Consider the following 17231-nt stretch of genomic DNA (forward strand, 5'->3'; position numbering starts at 1 on the left):
TATATATATATATATATATTCGATTATCGGCCTACTGTGTTTGTACTGCCATTACATCGAAATATCTGATAAATTTGATACAAATTAAACAAATATGTCTGTATGTGTATATATGTATTCGACTGAAATCTACATTCTCTTATATAATTTATTTGTATTACATAAAAATAGATAATTATTGGAAAATATACGTAATTATATTTATTTATTGGAAAATATACGTAATTATTCAAATATCGTTACCATTAATTAATCGTTTTCACTAACATTACACACAATTAATACGATCTTTCTACTAATCACTCACATGTAAATATAAGATATAAAAAAAATTATTTTTGAAAAATGTAATCATGTCAATGTTAAAGTGATATATTAAATCTAATTTTTTTTAAATGCAATCTCAATCAATTTAATTTCTATAATACAGTACATATAATTGAAGAAATAATACATTTAAAATTTGAATTCTTTATATTTCTTAGAAGTCTTTGTATCCTGGATTTGCTGACGTTTGCGTTTGCTCTGCAACAGAAAAGAATCAATATAACTCAAAATTGACAAAAATAGAAAATAATTTTATTTTATTTAAGAATCAAATCTATATATTCACATTATCATATCACATATTATTTACATACATATATATAATAATATGCTACATAATACCTTCTGTCGTTGTACGTGATCTTGCAGCATGTCTGATAAGTCTTCTCTCCTGAGATGTGCTTGTCTCGACCTCATTGTTTCCTCATATCTGGATGCCATTGCCTCGGAGTCAAGATCCAATTCGCTAGGATCCAACGTCAATTCCACTGCGCCATCCTTCTCCGCTCGGGCGTCGCTTGCGCTGCCGCTGATGGCACCGCGACGTGCAGCGATCACGGACGGCGGTGCCTGGCCACCTGCCGCACCCGTCATATCATATACGTGAGTGCTGCCCATCATACTAGCGCCCAGACCTTCTGTACGTCGCTCTTGTAGCACTGTATAGAGCGCGGGCGTGTCACCGCCTTCCATCTCGCTTTCGATTTTCTTCTTCCTCAACTCGATGGTCTCTGGAGTCTCCAAGCCTGCCGGGATCGACGTGATGCCGCTCGGAGTGATCAGGCCTTCGGCACCAGGAGTAACCAGTCCGCTAGCATCTCCATCTCCATCCTTTCCTTCGCCATCGCCACCTTCGCCACCCTCCTCAGCATCCTCATCCTCGTCTTCGTCGCCTGATGATTCCGACTCAGGTTCACCCCACATTCCCCGGTCTATTTCCTCATCCATCGCATCCGCACCAGATGTGCGCGATATACCGAATACGTCTCCGTACAGTGGCCTTCCCGTTTCGTCTACTGGCGGTTTTCCCCATCCACCCGCATGATAGCCGAACGCACAACCTTCTGGAATAGGTGCGTTCAAGCCAGGTATTTTGAGATTCGGATAACTCGGTGGTGGCCCATAACGTTGCATAGCTATGAGCCATGGCGGTGGTACTTTCTGACAATTCGGTCCCACTGGCATGCCTAAAGCTGTACGCAACTCATCCGACAACTCTCCAGGTTTCTTCTCTTTCAAGCGTGTCTCGAATTCCTTGCCCTCGTAATAGAGATCGCCGTGGATCGTCATACGTGGTTTAGTCTGCCACTTGAAAAACGCATCATGTAGCTTCTGATAATCAATGTCAATCTTGCCCAGTTTGGGTCGCGCTCGCTCCCGCATCTTTGCCTTTAATGTACGTGTGTCATCGCGCTCTTGCAAGCTTGCCCTCATCTCTGTGATCCCGGTGCGCTTTATAAAGTCTGGCAAATCGAATGGCGGTTTCTCTATTCCTCGTTTGCCCTGGAGATACTTGCGTTTGAAGCACCAATGCCTCGGCACTGGAACAGTATTTCGATGGGCCTTCAGCTGCACCAGTAACTTTGGATCTCGTGCAGTAACGTCGTGCATCTCCACGACATCGGGACGACCAACCAGTTGCTTCAATTCCGCCACGCTCAGCCGCGTCAGCCTTTTGAGCTTGCGCTTAGACAGACGCGGCGCACCGTTTTCTCCTGTGCCCTGTTGCTGCTGTTGTTGATTCCCCTCGTCATCGAAGTCGTCCAATAATGGTACCTTACTTGGTATGCCAGTGCCAGAGTTTTGTATATTTGTTACTGGTGGATACTGTCCAATGGGTTCGCCCTTATCAGATGCATCGTTTGGACTCGGTTCTGGCTCCACCAACTTAAACGCTTCAAAGACTCTGGCAAATTGACGGTACATAGGCTCCAAGTCATTTATACTTGGTATCTCTTGTATATATTCTATCTCTGGCATATCTTCTTTATTCTTTGCTTCTTCAATGCCATCCTTCTTCTGTTCAGAGTCCTTCTTCTCCGCATTATGCCTTTTCCTCTTTGACTTTTTCTTCTTTTTCGTCTTGCTCGATTTGGATTCTATCTTCTCAGTCGTTGGTTCCAGTTCCGTCATAACGTCTTCTATACTCACATTTCTCAAAACATCCTCGCGATCATCATTTGGTGATTTACTTACAGCAACAAGATCGTAAAGATCTCCACCTACTTCCTTGGCTCTCTCTGTTTTAAATGCCAGAGCTTGTTCCAAAGCAGCTGGTAGTTTGACAGAGCCGCTATCTCCATCCCCAACACCATTGTCAATGTTCTGATTTGACAACTCCGATGGAGGAGCCACCTTCAAGCTCAAGAGACTCGGAAGAATTTTGGCATCCATGCTAAACGACTGAAATGAAAGGTCTTTCTTATAACTCAACTATTTTTTATGTAAAGCAGTTAAAGTAAAATAAATATTAGTATAAAGATACTCGTGTTAATGTAAAAGCAATGAAATATTGAACAAATGATCGAGACAAAAGTAGCTGACAAAATTAAATTAATATTCAATCAAATATATAAATTAAATATAAAAGAAAAAAATATATATATAAATATATTTATATTTAATAATTTATATGTTCGATTGAATATTAATTTAATTTTGTCAACTATCTATCTATCGATCATTGACTTTGTTCAATATTTTATTGTTTAAAATAAATATGTTTGAATAAGTGAGAAAATTCTGCAGCAAATCTAGTGCAATAATGAAAAACAAATCTTAAGATTGCAACAGAGTTACCATAGAAAATAAATTTAAAAATTCCCTGTCTTTTCCAGGTTTTCCAGACGAAAATAAAAAATTTTTCATGACTAATATAAAATATGTAAATTCTAACATTTAGACTTAAGAATTGTAGGAAAGCTATATTATTAAAAATGCAAAAAAAGCTTAGTAGCATAGTAAAATTTTAGGTGCAAATTCAAGCCAATAAAAAATAAATTAGTTTTGAAAAAAAGAATGCAGTTACAATGAAAAAGAAAGATCAAATAAAAATACTGAATAAAATATAAATTTGAATTTTTTTTTTATTTTATTAAAATCATTTAAAGTTTTAAACTAAATTTTGAACTAAGCGTCAGTTTCGAACTATAAACGTCAGATATATTTAAAAAATTATAACAATTATTTGGAATAGGAGTAGTATAAGGAAATTGTGAGCAAATTTTGAAATTCCAGACTTTTTTACATTTTCCCTTGTTTTCCAGGTCTGTGATAATCCTGTTGTTGTGAACTCACAATAACATATAATATTCATAATCAACTAGTCATCAATTTATTTGCATTGCATACTTCAACATGTTCTTACCATGTTTCTTCTTCTTCTTCTTCTTCTTCTAAAAACTCTCGATTAGCTTTCTGACCTCAAGAAAATCATAGTGCTAAATCGTTAGCTGCTCAATCAGAGGCTTGCTTTATTTTTTTCTTTTCAGTAATTAAATTTACCATGCTTTCTACTTACTCCAACAAGTACAAAAGAAGTTGGAGCAAACCAATTTCTAGATGTTCAAGCTGCAGACATAACTCTGTCCCTTAATAATCCATTGTGAATATTATCTGTTATGGGCTTTCTACAATAAGCAATTTGACTTACTGTAGAAATTATCCTAAGCTTACAATTTTAAGATTTGTCTTTCATTCCTGCACTAGAATTTTCTTACTTTTTAAAATTTCAAACATATTTATACGACGAACAAAGCTTCTGTTTATTTCGCTTCTACAAACTAATCTACTACCGTAAACGTGAGATAGACAAAATATGAAGTTGAAAGTTTGTTTTCATACCTGTAAACGTATCGAAGAGATTTCTAATGCATGCGCGTATATAAGTCAATACGTGCGTAGTCTTTATTATTTCTTACTTTTTACTAAACACATTAAAATTACACTCTCCGGCAATTAACTCCTTTTATACGCATACCGTAACTCGTAATGCACCATGATTACCATGAACGATCATGAAATCTTGATTATAAGATAGGAAAATCCATTCCATTGAAAAGCAATGGAACATGATTAAAAACTATTGGTCAAACGCTAGGGAATTTAAAGTCGAAAACATATGTCCAGAATAATCAGCCAATCAAGTATCACAAAAAAACAGATATGTCGGAAGCCTATCAAGACCACTTTCACCAAGCTCTGATTAACTCAACAGACCTAGTAACTTTGCAGGATTCCAACTAAAGCTAATGTCGGAAAAAAAATGTGAACTGAAAAGTAAACATATTTGACTAATTATAATTAACTATAATTTTACATACTATATTGAACACAAAAATAAATTATTAACAAACAGCTACCAGAAAGAAATCTTGCTACATAAGTTAGTATTACAAATCTATATTTATAACTGTTCTCTTTGCATTTTTTCTTCGACATCAGCGTCAGTTGAAATCCTGTTGGAACCCTAAGTCTGTTGAATTAATCGGAGCTTGGTGAAAGTGATCCTCAGTCATGAAACTTTATTTCTAGGATGGAAAATGAAAAGTGAAAATTTTTATCATTGAAATTAATGGAGAAATTTTTCACTTTTTAGGATGCTCATGTACACGGAATCGGAACGACGGAATGGATTTCTTATTAGAAAATTGAATTCATTATAATTTCGTAAGAAATTTCTCTACCCGTCCCATGTAAACGGAACGGAATGGAAATAGACGGAATGTCGCAAGCTAATTTGCTTAATTTAATCGATATTTCATTATTTTAATGCGAAAACAGTAATATGCATAATTTGTGCAATTATCTTACCTAACATTACTTTGAATATTCAAAAATAATAAATTATGAGATATATTTTGTCACTAAAATTCCATTGCATTCAGGCGATGGGTAGAGAAAATTTTTACGGAATGATATGTTCAGCTGAGTTGGTTGAATTTAAAAATTGAAACGAATATTCAGAACATTTTTTTGTAAATCTACAACGATGGATGAAGAAGTAGTGTTATATTACTAAAAATTATTACGAAAGAAATGTTGGTGTATCGATATTTCGATATTTAAGAATGTGCGAAAATTTTATTTCGCTTATAACGTCCAGCAAACGAAAATGGATTGAAATGAATTGAAATGGATTCAGATTTTCAGAAATATTGATTCACAAATGTTAAAATAAATGCTTTTCAATTTTGAATTTTTGTATTTTTATTCATTTATAGGAATTTCATGAAGCATATCTCTATGCTTTTCAATTTAAAAATAATATTAGCTTTTTCTGTGCATTGTGAATACTGTTCAATTAAAAATTTTGAATAGAAAATGCAGTTTTTCAATCCAATTGCATCCAATTGAATCTAATTGAATCTAATTGAATTCAATTAAATCTAAAAAAAATATTCGCTATTTAAGTATGCATTCGGATAGAAAAAAATTTTAAATCCATTTTAATCCATTTCTCGTTTGCTGGGAATTTAGTCTTTGAAATAATTCGTAGAATATCTAAAGATAAATTTAAGGAAGCCTTAAATATAAGGCCTGACTATGAGTATGGTCAATGCAATATTGCAAATGCTTTGAAGTTTTTTAATTGATCAGTTTGTAAAATTTTTTCTTCTAATTGGTCCATCAAACGCTTCAAAGCATTTGTAGCAAGATCACAATATTATCAGTAGGGACACTCCGCACCTTTGATTTCCGTGTCGCAGTCACGTAAGTATCCGCCATGACGTTTGAAAAAGCCAGGACCGAAAGAGAATGCCCCATGCGATAGTTCATTGCTTTGCTCTAAAAAACATAATTAAGGATGCCGTGTAAACGTTGTCAATGTAAAAATATTATCTTTTTTCACAAAATTACATTTATGTTTAATTAACCTAGCATAAACTACTTACTTTTTGTAAATTATAAAACTTATCTTACGATATTTTTGGAATAACGAAGAAAAATGCAATTTTTACTATTATTACTGCATTGTTTAATACTGCACATAACTTTTCTTTTTTTATCCATTTTTTAGAAATATTTACAACGCAGCTCTTAAATTGTCTTCTTTTGCCACAGATATCTGCTCACACGGGATCTGTGTAATATGTACGTTCTTGTCATCTTGCATTTCATTGGATCCGATCCAAAACAAAAGCTGCGCAGCCATACCTGCGCGAATTTTTCGCATTTTTTCGCTGAGTGTCTCTACTGGTTATATTGTGGCGAAATTTTGAGGCCATAACGTATGAATACGAGTATTAGGCCAGTGATCGAGTCTTATTTCAAGACTATCTTAAGTAATGTCTTAAGACTCTAATGCAGCCTTCTGATTCGTGAATTCTTAAGACCATACTTAAGACGGTCTTGAATATAAAATCTGATTATGAATACCGACCTTCTCTGTTTTCTGTTCCCTGTTCCTTTTTATTTTTATTATGGGAGCCCCTAAGAAATCCGTTCTATCGTTCGGATTCCATGTACATGGGATGGCACCTTTATCATTTTCCATCTTAGGGATAAAGTTTCACGATTGATACCCTGGATTGCGTTTCAAAATTCAACTCTGTCAACTCGAGTATTATTTTATCCTTGTTGGTCATTAATTGTTGAAATAAAGATAAAAGATACTCGGAGTTGATAGAGTTAAGTTTTGGAACACAAGGAAAATTACAAAAGTGAACAAACTAGGTATTGACCAATGAAATTATCAGTATTCCATTAAATTCTCACTTTGCTCACTTTTGTAATTTTCACCTCATTTCAAGATGCAGAATCGATACCCTGAAGTGGCGTTGGATGGCACAAATTGTATCACATCTATATATCAAAAGCTTCATGACGCAAAATCGACCATAGGGTGGCGCAGAGTGCAATCTATGACGTCCGCGCATTGCACATTGCGCAAGCAGCATAATCCGCACTGACAGTTAGCATTGTTGGCAGTGGAGCCAGTGGGGACAGTCTGTACTGTGTAAACCGTACGAAACCGTCGCGGAACGCGGATGGTCGACGGAGGAGGAGAGAATACCAGTGAATACGTGTCAAGGAAATTCGATCCGAAATACTATCATCCAGAGCACAGGCAGTGAGGTTAGTTCGTTTATTTGTGACGTCGCAGAAAATGCTAATCGATAAGCCACGAATTACATTTGATTTTTCTATTTTTCTATTTTTCTTAATTTTCCTCTTTTTTTGCTTCGACTTGAAATTCGACTTGAGAGATCGTTCTAATCAGGTTACTTCAGCTTTTTTGAAATAAAATGAAAGAGGAGTGTTTTCCTCTCTGAGTGTTTTCGACCGCCTTGTGTAGACACAAAATCAACCTGTCTGTGATAGATTCGAATCGACAATCGCAGCTCGAGTTAATCAAGTACACGTCCGGCATGTTCGCCGTATTATATACGTACACACTTATTCTACATTCTATTTGTTCGCTGTTTTAGCGCACTTTGCACGGTGACTTGTCTGTTGGAATTACCATAAATAGAAATTTTATCAAATGTCACATATTTTAGCGGTGTAGTTTGCTCTTAGACATCTTGACCTGTCGAACAACACAAAGTCCAAAAGACATCTGAAAAAATGGGCAATGTTTGTTAAACATTTTCACATCATTTATTATCTATTATTCTAGCTTTAATAAGTGTTATTATTTAATTAATGATAATACATCAGTATATTATTCATAATGGAAAATTGTATTGACTTATCTAAGATGATTTCTAACACAACATGACATCTTTGATTTAATGTAGAGTTATTTTTAGTTATTTTTAACATTTTGGTCTGTCAGATATTTCTTTAATGAATCACGGAAAATTGGACGATAATGAAGCTTCAAAGTTGATAATAAAATTAGTGGAAATTATCGGTAATAATTATTAGTTTTATTTTAATTTGTTAATAGTAAAGTTTTACAGTAATTTTTATATAATATTAATATTATTTAAAAATATTAATGGAAGATATTATATCATCCGTAACGATACAAAATGATTAATAGAAATTTTTATAAACGATTATTAGTCTAATTTTAATTTTAATTTCTACTAATAAAGTTTTATATGTATTAACGAAGGGTATTACATAATCTTTTTAACGATATAAAATAATTAATAAAATTGATTGAATTTTTCATTAATAATAAACTTTTTGGTCACAATATATAACTTGGTATTTATTAGTCGTGCGCGGATCGAAATGTTAGCTATTTACACAGGTGTAACTTACAGGTGTAAGTTATGACAGCATTTACATATTATAATAATCTCGCACCTGATTTATTTATCGCTATTTATTTTTTATGTGCTTCAACAATAACCCAATTTCCTTCACCATCTTTTTCATATCTTCGTTCGCAAACAGATTTTTAAGTAGCAAAAACAAGTTACATAATATCCTCACAGCGCCACATTTTACAGCGTTTTATAATGAATTAAGATTATTCTAAGAATTAGACTTGATTTTCATCCAACATGCATCATTTGCAAGCTGGAAATATACCTGGAATTCTAATTGTGAGCTGCATATACAGCGAATTGCATTTTCTTAGAACATTTTTTATCGTAAAAATTCTTTATTAACAAATTACTAAAATTATTCAAAATTAATTTAATTAATTCATTTAATTTTGAAAAAAGAAATAAATGTCATACTTGGAGCTATTCAATCCTTTGTTTCCAAAAGTTTGCCCTATCTTTGATTCCAATTTGCATGTTTCATGCTGCAATAGCGATGAAATCGTTGAGTTTGTTCCGGATGCAATCTCGCAAATCATTCCAGTGGATCCTAAAAATACTCAACATCTCGGCCCGCTTAAGCAAATTATTTACTCAAATCTTCGCGTCAGACAAGTTTCTTAAGCTTTTATTTAAAGTGGATTCTCCGAAAGGATATTCATGATCCTCTTAGGTAAATAACCAGTATGTTTCCGAACTGGAACATGAATATCCTTTATAGTTTATCTTGTCGCGTGACTATGCATAAATACAGTGAGAACAAAAAGTATTCGTACAAGGAAAAAAAGTTTTATTTGTAAAAAATAAATATTAATTAGCAATTTTATACAATGAATACATTCTATTCTAACATAAACAAACGAACTTCGCATGTATTTCTGTATATATTAGAAGCTAAATTTCTTGACTGTACGAATACTTTTTGAATATCCAAACAATGGAATTTTTAATTCTCGCTTATTTTTCAAATGATATATTTTCTATAATCAATACACATCTTTTTGGTATATATAATTTTAAGAAACATAAAGTCTATTTTATTCTTTATGAATAAATTTTAAATAAATTGTAAATAATTTCCCAACAAGAAATGATCATCAATTAAATAATTGACGTCAAATTGATATTGAAATTGTTGTATCGATATCGATTCGACATCGATTCGATGACTCATTTCTCGTTGGATAATATTTAATTTTTTAAAATAAAGTTTTTTCAAAAAATATTCTGTATGAATACTTTTTATATTCACTGTATGTATATATATGTTGCTTTATGTCTTCTCAATGCGTGATGATTATGCGTCATGCGTGGCAAGGACGCGTGCATGTGTATGTGTGTGAGAGAGAGAGAGAGAGAGAGAGAGAGAGAGATTTCAAATATAATCGAAAAAGTTCTAAAAATTTCTCAATTGAAAAAACTTAAAAAGATTATGTAATTGTTTACTACTCAATATCTTCTTGTTTAAAAAAACAGAGATGTTACACGTTTTTCGGTTATTGTTTCTACTTAATATTTAGAAAGTTTTTCCGATTCGTATACAAAAAATTAACTGTTTTTGCAATATGCAATGCTTTATTAATGAAAATTTATTGTTTAGCAATTGTTTTGTATATTTAAATTTTACATCTTGATAAAAATGAAGTATCAATGTCACAAGTAAAATGATAGTTTTCTATCTTGTTTAAATCTTTATAGAAAACTTCTTATCTCTCTGAAAGAATAGTAGCAATAATCTTGCTCCGCTGAAATCTCTTATAGAATTGTAATTGGCATAGCAACCGATAAAAGATGACTTTGAAGATATTTTTGTATCAACAGTATATAGATGCAAAAAACGATTATCTAATTTACATATACATGCGTCATAAGCATACCAAAGATGTTTATGCGCGATGCAGAAATGTTTGTAAGAATTGTCCATCTGACGTTTTTGCATTACACATTTAATAAACACTTGAAATTAATAACGAGAAAGACAATACTTACAAAAACTGTAAAAATTTGGACAACTGGAAGATAATTCTTGTCAGCATAAAAATAGCCCTTTTTTCCTGTTCTAATTATTATTCATCGTTTAAGATGAATAACTCCATTTTTACATTTACAATATTTCAACAAACGATCATCATTGAAGAAAAATATTGTTCTTTGCTTTTTAGCACAAATTATGTCAATTTTCCATAACTTTAAACGTAAAATATAAAATATAATTTTAGAGTGAATGTCATCGTCGATATGAGAATCATTTCCTTCGAATTTATTACAAACTTTTAGAGATTGGTATATTTGTAGAGTGCAAGTCATACAGTTTGTACTTTGATCTTATTGACGTCAATATTACCTAACTATAAGCACATGATAGTATTAAATTTAAGTTCCTAATCTATTTCTTAAAAGATGTACATTTCTGACATTTCTTCATTATTAGTCTATCATTCTTTCTTCAAATTCTATTTTCTTTATTGACTTTGAAACGTTTGTATATTAAATGTTTATATTGATTGGATATTAAAGATAGATTAATAATTAGCTTTGATTTCTTTCTCCTTTGGCAATTTTCACTTTAAAAAATTCTTGAGTCAGAATATTTTGATTATTTTTAATATTTTGATTATTTTAATAAGGAATTATAGGGAATTTAAAAAGATAGAAAAGATTTTTATTCTATCTTTAATTCTCTTAATTTTTAAAACTTTAATTTTTAAACTTTTCTAGTGTATCGATTTAAATGTTCAAGTTATAAGATTCCAAAATTTATTTTTTCTACTTAATTTCATATTATTTAATTTTCATAAAGTAAATATATTTACAGTGTCATCTTTTATCGATATGTATTAACGATACAAAAAGAAAGATTGTGATCTTTGTATGAGAGGCCATCGGTAACAGAACAATTCGGTGTACCAGAGATGAGCGGGCATGCAACCCGTTCCGGAGAGGGTGGTCAAGCGGTTCTCGAACGTATTCAGGTGTCCGTACTGCCGATCGCTGGAAAACACACCTCTTCGACATTACCTACCACATCGGCTCCATCAATGGAGAGGCAAGATGTGGATATTATAGTAAGAAAATACATTTAACTCTATATTCGTAAAAAAAATATAAATATCTGTGTACAGAGTGAGAAGTGTCACAGTTATATAAATGTTTAAATTCTCCCATAATTAATACGAAAACAATTTACAGATATATATTTATAGATATTTAAAGATATATATTTTAATGTAACATTATAATAGTGTAACATTATAATTGTGGGCTAACAATACAGTTATAATTAATAATTATATTTATTATTCATTTTTTACGACAACAAAAACAATTTCATATATATACGTTATAGAGCAAACAAAAAAAGTGTATCGGAAAAGAGATTTCCAATACTCAAAGAGTCTGGACGAGTCTGATATCCGGTGCGGTAGCAGGAGCTTTAGCAAAGACTACGATAGCACCGTTGGATCGTACGAAGATCAATTTCCAAATTTCGAAACAACCCTATTCGGCCAGGGCAGCGGTAGGATTCCTAAGTACAGCGATGCGCACTGAAGGTCTTCTCAGTCTATGGCGTGGAAACAGCGCTACCATGGTCAGAATAGTACCGTATTCGGCGGTGCAGTTTACAGCGCACGAACAGTGGAAAAGAATTCTGAATATAAATGGCATAGAAAGGTATTATTCAAAAACATCTTTTTTTAATCTCTTAGTATTCCTTCGGTTTAGTTCCGACTTCATTTGAGGGGCTCACAGTATCATGCATATCAATTTTTAGCTTTTTAGACTTTTCGGGCAGCAGAGGCTCGCTTATGTTTTTGCATTTAATAGTAGTTTGCATTCTTACTCCTTAGAATTGTTTGTCAATACTCGAGGAGTCCTATAGTTTAATGCCGAATCCGAACGGGGAACGCGAAAAATCGAATATGCTAGGCGCAGGTGGAATCGAACACAGATCCGCAGATCATGAGTCAATCGCACTGCGGCGAGCTATTCGACGCTCCAAAAACATCTTTAACAAACAAAATAATCATTATGATTTCAGGCTTGCCGCTGAGTCACTATCTCACTTTACTTACTATTTTGAAGAAGACTTTTTGCTCACTTTTTCAATAAAAAGTCACTATTCTCATTTTTTTCCGATAAAATTGTATTATTTCTGTGTTTGCTATAATTTTTGTCTAATAAGTCATACTTTTTTTAAAATTTTTCCTATGTGTTTTCTTTCCTTTTCTGTGAGTAGATTTAAATAATTTGAATCTCCTGTACAGCGACGGAATTCTTTTATTTTATTATTGATTAAAGACGGTTTTCATTTAAGCATTTCATTATAATTTACAATTCCAATTCACTTAAATTAAATAAATTTATTGAACGCTAGTCATGAAAAGTGTTGTCATATAAGTATTTGTGCTAACTTTAACTTTATCAATATAAGAAACTTATTAAAAAATGTGATATTACTTGTACAAATGCGTAGAACTTATTGCAATATTATACTAAATAATATTGGGCCAGAGAAAAAGTTTTGTACAATTTTGTTAGCTTAAATTATATACAGAATATATTTGTTGCGAAATTTTCGATTATCTGACATGAGTTTTTTTTAAAAGTTCATTTTTAAAAAAATGTTTCTACGACTTTTTATTACCAAGTTACAGATTACAAATAAAAAAGCATTCTAATTTTGATTGCTCATAACTCCGTTAAAAATCATCATATCGTAATTAATAAAACCGATTCTTAAAACTTTACTCTATCGAATAATGTGCTAATTTTTTAAATGTAAAATATATAGAAATTTGAGTTATAAAAACTCAACTTGTAATATTACTATTGTTATGATTGCGCAATAGTTATAAGGACAGTAAAACCATATTTTTAGCTCAAATTTATATATTTTATTTTTTTTTAATTGACAATTATATCATTCAATAGATCAACGTTTCAGCTTTAAGAATCTGTTTTTTTAATTCCAATATAATGATTTTTAATGGAGTTATGAGCAATCAAAGTCAAAATGTTCTTTTTTACTTAATTCGAATAACTCAAGAACAAAAAATCATAAAAATATTTTTTTTAAATGATTTTGTAAGGAAAACTTCAAACTTTCACGATACAGATAGTCGAAAATTTTCACAAAATTTTTTTGACAAACTCACAAAGAGAAGAAAAATTTTTCTTTTTGTCAGCTAGTTTTCTATATATAAAAATTATAAAACTCATAAATTCAAAAAATATAGTCACTATTCAAAAGTAGAAATTTCAAGCTTTAAAAGAAATTTTTTTTAATTTAAATTTTATTCGTTTTTAGTGAAGATATTGTGTACATAATTTTGAGCTAATAAAATACCGCAAAACTTTTCCTTCAATAATAATTTGTTTCCAGATACTTGTTTCATTCCTAAGTTGTTTCAATTTTTGAATTTAAATACTATTATTATTAGAACTTTGTCGTCTTTTCTGCCGCACATGTATTTTTAACGATACCATTTTTAAAATTCAAAAAATGCCTTTAAATTTAATGATTAAATATTAAATAATATTATTTAATATATTAAATAATGATATATTAAATAATGAAAATATCATTGTCACAGAATAATATATTCAAAATAATAAAGTGTTAATTCTTAGATATCCATTCTATACAATTTTAATCAAATCTAAAACAAACTATCTTGTTGCTCAGTATTTAAAAATCTCTTTTCTCACTATTTTAAATACAAAACTCACTATTCTCACTTTTTTGGTAGCATTGAGCCGGCGGCAAGCCTGATGATTTAAATGAGGCTATTATATGCAAATTTTATTCTAGTGTTATGAATATTTACAGAGAAAAGCCATGGGCGAGTTTCCTGGCCGGCGCACTCGCGGGTGTAACGTCGCAGACTATGACTTATCCATTAGATTTGATGCGAGCGAGAATGGCGGTAACTCTAAAGGCCGAATACAAGACTCTACGTCAGGCGTTCTGGCGAATGTATAAAGAAGAGGGAGTATTGGCGTCCTATCGTGGTTTCACCGCTACAATCCTCGGTGCCATCCCATATGCCGGTTGCAGTTTCTTCACATATGATATGCTGAGAAACTTATTGTCTGGTGAGTTCCTGTTCACACGATGAATTTCTTTGATGCCCGTCGACGGTGGCGGTGCTTGTACTCACATACGAGGGTCGTTCGATAAGTCTGGTAAATAATTATAAAATGGTGTAACAATTCATTTGAAGATGTGACAAAAAAATTATCACTTTTTAAACCTTTCTTCAAATGTCAGTTAGAATTGATGCGATGTTCATATTCGGTAGTCATTTAAAGCGAGTGAAAAATTTAACAATTGCCGCGTACAAAAATAAAAAAAAAATGAATTCCGTGCAAAATTACAGAATTTGGCTTCGAATTGATTCCTCAACCACTTAATTTTGCATGGAATTCCTTTTTTATTTTTATTCGCGGCAACTGCTTAATTTCTCGCTCGCTTTAAACAACTACGTGAACAATGCATCAATTCTGGTTGAAATTTTATCTGGAAGAGTTTGAAGAATGATACTTTCCAGGTGTCACGTCAAAAAGATTTACTCATAAAGATTTATCAGACTTATCGAATGACCTGCGTACATACACACATACACATACAATATGCGAAAAAAAGACAGTCGAGAGTTATACGAATGAGAGTGGCTGTTGTATATGATCGTAAAGCAGGGTACCGATGGGGCACGTCGGGGGCACCCTGTTTCCCCTGATATTGGGACGGTACTAACTTTAATAGCGACGCGAGACAAGCCCGACCGGCGGCGTATTTCGAAGTGCTGCGTGCTTCATGTTCGATGATGGCTACGTGTCGATGAACAGTGTACACGGTGACTATTCCGGGATTCTCGACCTCGCTCATTTGCGGCGGCATCGCTGGAATGGTCGGTCAGACAAGCAGCTACCCACTGGATATTGTGCGGCGGAGAATGCAGACGTCAGCGATCAAGGGCCAGCATTATCACACGATCACGTCGACTATCATGAAAATTTATACGTGAGTATTTAAAGATACTAATTTATTTAAAGATAATAATCGAGTATAACGAATATCTAATTATGTTGAATAAATGAATTGTTAGTAAAGTTAATATTAAAATAACTTATAATATTAAAATAAAAAAGACAAAAAAATAAAATATTTTTTAAATTTCAAGAAACAAAAGAAAAGAATTTAGATTTATATTTGATAATATACTTATTTACAAATACATAAAAATTGATACATTTAACATTTAATAATTTGCCATTTTTTTAATAATAAATGCAATTTCATATTTATACAAAATTGATAAATTATTGTTGTGCATGTTACAGGGAAGAAGGAATAATGGCTTTTTATAAAGGCTTAAGCATGAATTGGGTAAAGGGTCCTATTGCTGTTGGAATAAGCTTTGCCACGCACGATACAATACGAGATACATTGAGGAAAATAATTTGTGAAGATACATAGGGGATTAATGAAATAAACATTGAAAGTTTGGGGTTATTATGGAATAATATCAATCAATAATTATAATTAATAATTATATTTAATTATATTAATTATAATTATTGTTTGACTGTTATGTCCAAATACACTTATATAATTATTAATTTTCATTTACATAATTATATAAGTAATAATTGTAATTATTAATCATTAATTAATCATAAATTATGATTAATTAATAATCATAATTTCATCACGAATCATAATGAATCAATATGTCAGTGTACGTTTCAAATTTTCGCTTGACAAAAGAAAAAAAAATGGTAACCGTGCACAAATTATTAATGACAAGAAATAATATTGCAGTAGATGCATTATTATTAATACAAAGAGAATAATTAGTTTGTTATTTTATGAGGATATTTTACCAAAAGCCAATACAGGAGATCATTAGTACAAATTGTTAAATATTATGTACATATTGTTATTCCAAACATTATAGAAATCGTTGAACAGTTGAAGAGATGAAATACTTGTAGATCCATATACCAAATCGAAATATAAATATTACGCGTAAATAAAGATATGGTTTTTAGCTTATCTTAATTAGGTATCTTCAGATATGATTGAAACAAACTGAAAAACAGTTTATATAAAAATATGACTTTTCTGACTTACCTTAAATATTTTCTAATAAAGGCAAACAAACAATAGTATAATTTTCATTCGAATCGTGTACATGGCACATTTTAAAGATTGAAATACTCAAGAGAATTCTCGATGATTTTTTTAAAAGCCTGTGTAAAATAGAAATATTGTACAGTTTTTAAGATAAGTTGCGCTTGAAATTGACATTTAGATTATATTTTATTTGATCATTATGCTTATAGTGTAATTGATTGATTTATTTTGATGCTACAACTAGTACTATCTATCTATCTACATCTTTTTCTTTAAGAAAGACTGCAATTGATAGCGACAATAAAATTTAGAAACATGTGAAACATCGTAAAAAAATAGATATAACATTATACTGCTATGAATCTATGTTATAATTAATTACTGACAACAATATCTACATTACAATTTATTAAATCTCCTGAGAGTATTCCAGCCATATTGAATTGTGTGTGTCATATGCGAGAAATGACATGTTGATTTTTCTTGCATATCATTTGTAAATAAAGAGAATTTGGATGAAATGAAATGAGATCGCTTTA

At 31.6% G+C, this 17231-nt stretch overlaps 2 protein-coding genes across 3 annotated transcripts; one reads left to right on the forward strand and one right to left on the reverse strand.

Moving 5' to 3' along the window:
* Positions 1-97: 97 nt before the first annotated feature.
* Positions 98-4284, reverse strand: LOC108688147 (splicing factor 3B subunit 2). The gene is made up of 3 exons (XM_018194284.1): positions 4171-4284; positions 670-2730; positions 98-525 (listed from the first exon to the last, which is right to left on the reverse strand). Exons 2-3 carry the CDS (start codon positions 2719-2721, stop codon positions 457-459), a joined length of 2121 nt encoding a protein of 706 aa, XP_018049773.1. The 5' UTR covers positions 2722-2730; positions 4171-4284; the 3' UTR covers positions 98-456.
* Positions 4285-7240: 2956 nt separating this feature from the next.
* LOC108688148 (mitochondrial coenzyme A transporter SLC25A42) lies at positions 7241-16058 on the forward strand. 2 transcript variants are annotated; one of them, XM_018194286.1, is made up of 6 exons: positions 7241-7404; positions 11368-11617; positions 11899-12224; positions 14383-14648; positions 15402-15576; positions 15897-16058. In XM_018194286.1, exons 2-6 carry the CDS (start codon positions 11465-11467, stop codon positions 16030-16032), a joined length of 1056 nt encoding a protein of 351 aa, XP_018049775.1. In that variant the 5' UTR covers positions 7241-7404; positions 11368-11464; the 3' UTR covers positions 16033-16058. The 2 variants fall into 2 exon arrangements, with proteins under 2 accessions (XP_018049775.1, XP_018049776.1); XM_018194287.1 differs by having other exon boundaries at positions 11463-11617.
* Positions 16059-17231: the final 1173 nt, after the last annotated feature.

Source organism: Atta colombica, unplaced genomic scaffold (assembly GCF_001594045.1).
Source record: "Atta colombica isolate Treedump-2 unplaced genomic scaffold, Acol1.0 scaffold225, whole genome shotgun sequence".
Classification (NCBI taxonomy): domain Eukaryota; kingdom Metazoa; phylum Arthropoda; class Insecta; order Hymenoptera; family Formicidae; genus Atta; species Atta colombica.